Consider the following 7,902-nt stretch of genomic DNA (forward strand, 5'->3'; position numbering starts at 1 on the left):
CCTGTTAGCGCTAGAAAAAAACCACTTAGCTGTGGTGTCTCATGTTTTAATGTCTCTTGGGAGCCTGAGGACAAGGTGAAGTGAGAAATGCCTAACATGTTGCACTTGAGCATTTAGGGCAGATAATAATCAGCACATACTAAATCACCATTTGAAAGTTTCACAAATCTCTGGACAAAATGCAGCTGAGTTAAAGCAAATCAGCTTATTAACGTGATGTAGCAGTAAGGACAGCCACCCTTTACCTTGTCAACATTAGCTCGAGTTTTAGCAGATGTTTCCACATAGTTGACATTCCACTGGTCGGCTCTGGTTTTCGCCTCTTCTACAGAAACCTGCCTTTTATCTTCTAAATCTGATTTGTTACCAACCAGCAGAAATGGAACATTCTCATCTTCTTTTACTCTTAAGATCTGCTCCCTGGATAAAAGAAAATGAGAAAGAAATATTAATATCACCCCCACAGGTTAAGCTAACAAAATAACTAACACCATCTGCCATTAGCCTTTACGTGTGTGTGTGTCTACATAACAACAATTAACTCATTCATGGCACGGTAGGGCGTGTGCTGCACCTCTTCCTTATTCTACCACCAACCACTTGAATTACACACTTCACTGTCGAAGGGAAAATACACTGAAGAGAGTAGCAATATGGTAGTGGAGGCACAAAATCAAAGTGTCAAAGGCTACTTCCTCCAAGTGTTTTTGAAAATAAGCTTTCAACGTAAGGATGGTTTTAGATTTGCAAAAAGTAGTGAAGACAGTGCAGAGAGTTGCCGTATTCTCCACACCCTGTTTCCCCTACTGTTAACACCTTACGTCAGCGTGGTACATTTATCATAGCGAAGGGACCAATCTTGATACATCATTATTAGCTGAAGTCCAAATTTTATTCAGATGTTTTCAGTTTTTCCCTCCTGTCCTAAGATCCCATCCAGGACACCACATGACATTTAGCTGTCATCTTGCCTTAGATTCCATGTGACTCTGACAGTTCTCAGACTTGCCTTGGTTTTGATGACCTTGACAGTTTTGAGACGTGCTGGTCAGCTAATTTGTAGAAAATCTCTCAACTGGTATTTGTCTGATGTTTTTCTCATGATTAAATTGGGGTCATGGGATTTGGGGAGGAAGACCACAGAGGGAGAGAGTGCCATTCCTATTACATCATATCAATGGTCCTACCAAATGTTTTAAAAAACCCCACACGTGCCAGAAATCTCTGCAAGTCTGCTCTGGAGTACAGCTTTTGTATTCACAGAGAAGTTATATGCTGTCACCAGTTCCAAAGGTATCATGGCTCTCTGTCCTCCTTAGGTGACTGTGAGCAAAGTACTTCTTTGCCTCAGTTTCCCATGCGTAACATGGGGCTAACAATAATACCTTCCTTATAAGGTTGCTATGAGGATGAAACGCAAAGTACTTAGAGTTGTGCCCAGCACGTAGTAAATATTCAGTAAACGTTAGCTGTTCTTAATCATTATTATTACTATGTTGGAGAAAGTGGTTTTCTTATAAAATCAACACTTTCTTGCTAACTTACCGGTGCCTCCCCTCTGAAATTATTAAAAGACGTTGGAACTACAGGAACACAAATAGTTCAGACTAAGAGAAAACGAGAAAATTAAAGGGATTATTGGGATGACAGGTCAGCAGAGTATACCTGGTTTTGCGAGGATCTATCATGATAAGATACATTTGAGAGACTGAGTATGAATCTTCATCAAGCCTTGATCTCAGATTTGTCCATTTTGTGCTTCTTAGATTTTGTGCTTCTGATTTTAAGAGATAAGATGTAAAAAATGGGTGCCTTAGAATCCATGAAATTCGCTAGTATCTGGCTTGTCTTGTTAATGCTTCGAAGTGTCTAGTGTGTGGTGAGCACTGTATGAGTATTAGGCAGTGTTACTACCTTTCATATCACTTCATTCACCTGATTTCCGATGTTGTTGTAAATATTCTAACAGACTCAGTGTTTGTAGGCAGCTCTTTGGACCTGAATTCCTAGTTTTTCTTTCTTTTTTTGAGAGAGAGAGAGAAAAAGAGAGACAGAGAGAGAGGGAGCGGCTGAGAGAAAGGGAGAGAGAGAGAATCTTAAGCAGGCTCCGCACCCAGTTCCTGATCCTGACACAGGGCTCAATCCCATGAACTGTGACATCATGACGTGAGCCAAAATCAAGAGTCAGATGCTAACTGACTGGGCCATCCAGGTCCCCCTAACTTTTTTTTTTTTTTAATTCCTAGTTTTTCTACCGTGAACAGATTGTAGACCATATAGTCACCTCCATCTTCCACTGACTGGTACTTAGCCTATTACCCATCCTTTTAGGAAGTTACAATGTCAGCCAGGCACAGGGACTTGGTGACACATGCTAAGCTGTACTACAGGGCTGTGATGTTGTCTACCATCCACATGATCTCTTGCAAAGAGCACGTCAACACTCACCATCACTACTATTAAATTTATGACGTATTTGTGAAGGGGATATCAGCCAGTCTAAATCTTTTTCTACTGCTGGTGACAACAAATTTGCTGTAACCTCCTTAACCAGTTTCCTTTGTGATCAACAGCCTCACACTAAGATGTTAACAACACCTGACTTACCACTTAATCTCACTAACCACCAGAGACTGACTCTGGCATTTGTGACCAGTACTTCTGGTCGCATGTAGATATAGTCATTAACTTATTTCTTAATAAATACCTCATAAGTTACTGAGTCCAATGCTCCAGGAAGACCAATACTGAAAATACAGTGTGATTAATGCTATCAGAAATGTGGCGTTGGAAAGCCTGGACCTTCTGGGTTCAGAGGTGAGAAGACAATATTCATGAGAGTTAATTAGCTGGTTTTAATTAGCTACTTTCCTGGATGTCAGAGAAAGGCACTGCTATATCTACAACCTTCCTACGCATTTGACTTAATGTGATGCTCCCTTTAAGCGGAGTTTTAGAGGCTATTATAGAATTTTAGAATAGGAAAGTACTTTTATAAACTGGTCCAACTTTTTCATTTTTGACATAAGAAAAGTGAGAACCAGAAAAAAAAAAAAAGAACATTTTCTAACATTTCTATCAAACGTTTACTAAACATGCCCTGTATGATATATGCCAGGAATGGTACCAAATATGGGTCCCGGGGATCCTCAGGTGGATAGGAAATGGGTCCTGCTCTCAAGAGTTTTCTCCTGGTCAGGAAAAACACATGCAAATCAAGCTGATGCTACAAGTGCAGCGAGTGTGCTCTCAGAGTGGGGGCAGGCACTCTGCACACAGAGGAGCAAGCAGTGGGTTCCGCCCTGGGGACAGGAGGCCCAGGAAGGCTGAAGAGAGGAGCCGCCGCTGGTGCCACACTCTGCAGGTCAGACCAGGTGGAGCGCAACCACTCGGACTGTCTCAAAAATGCCTTTCCTGTGTCGCCACTGAGTCACCGGGACTGTTATGGGAAGGGCAACACACTGGAGGGACAACAGAAGAGTAATGAATGATTCACTTATTTTCTGTAAAAGCCACAGCCCAAGATTCTTACTCTCTTTATTCCCTTGAGACACCACTTTGGCTTTGGCAACTACGGTGACACATTTATCCCATCACCTAGAACAGGACTTGCTCCATAGTAAGCGCTCAAATATGTGCTGAATGAGTGAATAAGCACTGACAGTTCTCTAACTTTCAACACGTCTCCCAGGACTGTAAGTTAGCAGGGCCTGCCACCGTGTGCACTTTATCCCATACGTAACTCCTTCTTTCGAGACAACAAAGTTAATTTTACAAATAGATGTGCATTTTAAAAGTTTCTCAATGACGTGTTTTGTCCTTGAGATTCCCTGAGTTCTTGACACTTTCGAATGCACACGGAAAGGAGGCTTTATGTAAGCCCAGGTTCAGTTCTTGCTCAAGTGCTGGAAAACTTCTTTCCTTATCTGTGGAAATCCTTCTCATCCTTCATGCTCATCTATCTCAAGAAGGCCTCTGAGCTCCTCTCCTCTCCTGGTCCTTGTAATCATCACTGCCCACATCTCCTACTCTGTCACTACCTTGCTCTTGGTTTCAGGCCTTCATCATCTAGGCTGTGTGAATCTTGAAAACAGAGGGTTCACCACATGCTTCTTTTGTGTCCCTTATATCAAGGCAAATACTTAAACAGAAATAAAAAATATATAATTAAAGACTACTTTTGGGGCGCCTGGGTGGCTCAGTCGGTTAAGCGTCTGACTTCGGCTCAGGTCATGATCTCACGGTTTGTGAGTTCGAGCCCCGCGTCAGGCTCTGTGCTGACAGCCTAGAGCCTGGAGCCTGCTTTGGATCCTGTGTCTCCCTCTCTCTGCCCCTCCCCCACTTGTGCTCTGTCTCTAACAAAAATAAATATACATTTAAAAAAAATTAAAAAAAAAAAGACTACTTTTGATTACGCATGTAGTAACTGAGGCTATTCAAGAACTTATTCATGGCATATTTCCCTTAGAACCCCTCTCCCCCCTCAAAAAACAAAACGAACAAAAAAAAGAACCCCTCTCCCCTTCACCAACCGCCCCCCTGCAAACCAAATGGATGACAGAATTTGATTAGGCAAATAGTAAGTGAGATATAAAAACTATTGTATCACACAACCCAGTGTACCACTCTACGGTATTATTACTTCTATTAATTTTTTTTTTTACATTTATTTATTTTTGATAGACAGAGAGAGACAGAGCACAAGTGGGGGAGAGGCAGAGAGAGAGGGAGACACAATCTGAAGCAGGCCCCAGGCTCCAAGCTGTCAGCACAGAGCCCGATGTGAGGCTTGGATTCACAAACCACGAGATCATGACCTGAGCTGAAGTTGGACGCTTCACCGACTGAGCCACCCAGGCGCCCCTACTTCTATTAAGATAATCGGTGTGCACTGTCGGGGCATCTGTGTGGTGAGGAGGATGGCGATGTGCCCGCTCAGCATCACACAGGTGCTGTAAAGCCAGTGACTAACGCAGAAAGATCTGAAATCTGGGTCAGAGCTCCATGATGTGATCCAAGCATCAACTATTCCAGCAGCATCAGTACTGTACTCTGAAGAGAAATACTCCAGTAATGCCTAACAGACTTTGGGGACTGAGGCTGCCACCATCTCACGCGCCAATACAGAGGGCACGGGGATGGCTGGAAGATTACACGACGTACACGGAACACCTGAGTGTACATGCACTGTGGATGGAGTCACGCACTACCATCAAAGAGGGAATAAACACAACTGCACGCAGAGGGAAAGACTAACAAGTAACCACCTCTGGTTGTCCACTTGTTTCTGGGGAGGACACCTGTACAACGGCATTCGTCCCTGACACACCTGAAGTCAGCTGTGGCTGCAAAGGATTCCATTTCTGTAATCGAGAAGACACAGAGGAAACCCTCCCCACTCCGAAAGTAGTTGTCTCTAATTGCAGCGTAATCCTCCTGCCCAGCTGTATCCAAGATATCGATCTGCACTTCCTCCCCATCCAGCACGACCTTCTTCCGATAGCTGTCCGCTTTGGTAGGCTCGTAGTCCTCCACAAACTACAGAAGATGAAATAGAGATTCACGTGAAGCTGCTGAAATAGTACAGAGAGGTCCCATGTACTTTTCATTCAGGTTTCCCCGATAGTAAAAACTCATTAATTTAAATTTTCATTTTAGGTAATTTGGTGGCTTCGACATTTGTAAAAAGCCAGGGTTAAATGATTAAGTCTAGACTGTTTACAGCTTGAAAACGGTGCTGTTTTCTTCCTTAAAACACCATACCTACAAAAGCTATTACACATATATTTAAAAAAAAATTTTTTTTTAACGTTTATTTATTTTTGAGACAGAGAGAGACAGAGCATGAAGAGGGGAGGGGCAGAGAGAGAGGGAGACACAGAATCTGAAACAGGCTCCAGGCTCTGAGCTGTCAGCACAGAGCCCGACGCGGGGCTCGAACTCACGAACCGTGAGATCATGACCTGAGCCGAAGTCGGACGCTTAACCGACCAAGCCACCCAGGCACCCTGATTATAAATATATTTAATCAAATACATAAAAATTCTTTTCAATGTGACACTAAATATAAATTTTCATGCCAGAATTGTGGAAATAACTTGAAAGTAACTCAATATTTAGGTAAGCATTGAGAGTTGTGAAATCTCTTTTCTAAAATGAACCAAATCAAAAAAGTGACTTATACTACTCAGTAGAGTGGCAAATCATGAACTTTTAGATCTCTCTCTAAACATCTGATTTTTAAAATAATAGTACAACTAAACAACTTTACATTCCCACATCTATCTTCAACTCTATAAATCTCCCCTTGATATTTTTGATCACTGTATCATTGTTAGCATGTAAGGATGTATACATACACACTTTTGTAGGGTTTTTTTTATTAGTTCCTATAAGTATTTTCATTATCTGATATGTTCTTATATATTGGCTCAATGTCTATATCCCTCTACTAGAATTTAACCCTTGGGAGTAGGGACTTGACTATTCTACTCATCACTCCATCTCCCAGAGCTTAGAACATGCCTGAAACATGTAGACGCTCACTAAATAATTATTAAAAATACGAACACAGTGTATTTGTAACTATAAAGGCTATGGGACATTCTACCATATTTACATGCTAATTTTTATTTGCAAATTTATGAATATCAAATACAAATATTCAGATAGCACATCAGATACTATGGTGAATATTAGTATTTATCAATACTAAATGAAAAGTTAAGCATTCATCAAATGTAAGGTATGTGAGCAGTCTTACCTTTTTTAAAAGTTTATTTATTTATTTATTTTGAGAGAGAGAGAGAGAGAGAGAAAGAGAGAGAACATGCACACAGTGGGTGAGGGGCAGAGAGAGAGGGTAAGAGAGAATCCCAAGCAGGCACTACTACACTGTCAGTGCAGAGCCAGATGAGGGGCTCAAACCCACAAACATGAGATCATGACCTGAGACGAAATCAAGAGTTGGATGCTTAACCGACTGAGCCACTCAGGCACCCTGTGAACAGTCTTACTTTTGACCTCCTCCATATTGTCAAGAAGGGGCCTGAAATTAGCGATTAGTTTGAAAGACTAGTTATTAAAATGAGTAGTAGGGAAAACAGATTGAACAGATAAATCAGCAATTTCATTTAAAGTACCATTTCAATCTCCTCTCTTTCCAAATTTTTTATTATAGTCCCCAGCGAACAAGATAACTGATGGAAGCGTTTTGTGTGTGACAGAATGCTGATGAGCAGGAAATAGGAGACATCGGGTGGTAAGGATCTGCAGGATTTGTTGTCAAGAGACCAGGCTTAGAGCTTGGTCACTCATTGGAGATCACTCTTCTTGGGTTGGGTAATCTCCCTGGGGTTCTGTTTTCTCATCCGTAAAATGGGGATACTACCATACCATGCAGGATTGTTATGAAGATTAAGTAAGAAAGAATAATCATAAAACCCTGCTTCTACTGGAAGAATTGAGGATAAATGTTTAAACTGGATTATCAACTCTTAAATCATTTAGGCTTGATAAGAGCCCTCTGGGGAAAGGCTATATTGCTGTCTTAACTCTAGGGAAATAAAGTCCAACATAAATACAGGAACACAAATCTGTAACCTTCTAGTGATTATATTTTAGGGCCATAGCCTTTACTTGTTTAATGATGAGTATATGCTAAGCCAAATACTACAATTGATTTCTCCATGATTATTAAAATTATTTTATTATTGGGGCACCTGGCTGGCTGAGTTGGAGGTGCATGTGACTCTTGATCTCTAGGTCATGAGTTCAAGCCTCACGTTGGGTGTAGAGAGTAGTAAATAAAACTTAAAAAAAAATTATTATTATCATTACTATTGTTAAAGTTATCACAGGACACCTATGTACGTCAACTTTAAGTCTCAATTAGGTACTTTA

The 7,902-nt window shown here is 41.2% G+C and overlaps 1 protein-coding gene across 3 annotated transcripts in view; it reads right to left on the reverse strand.

Moving 5' to 3' along the window:
• The window catches only part of RALA (RAS like proto-oncogene A), a 72,785-nt gene that overhangs the window by 10,046 nt on the left and 54,837 nt on the right, over positions 1 to 7,902 (reverse strand). For all 3 annotated transcript variants that reach the window (XM_042914600.1, XM_042914610.1, XM_042914615.1), the window contains 2 exons: positions 5,330 to 5,538; positions 246 to 420 (listed from right to left, as the gene is read on the reverse strand). In XM_042914600.1, coding sequence (XP_042770534.1) covers positions 246 to 420; positions 5,330 to 5,538 — 384 coding nt within the window. The remainder of the gene's footprint in view (positions 1 to 245; positions 421 to 5,329; positions 5,539 to 7,902) is intronic.

The sequence above is a fragment of the Panthera leo genome, chromosome A2, assembly GCF_018350215.1.
Source record: "Panthera leo isolate Ple1 chromosome A2, P.leo_Ple1_pat1.1, whole genome shotgun sequence".
NCBI classification, from domain to species: Eukaryota; Metazoa; Chordata; class Mammalia; order Carnivora; family Felidae; genus Panthera; species Panthera leo.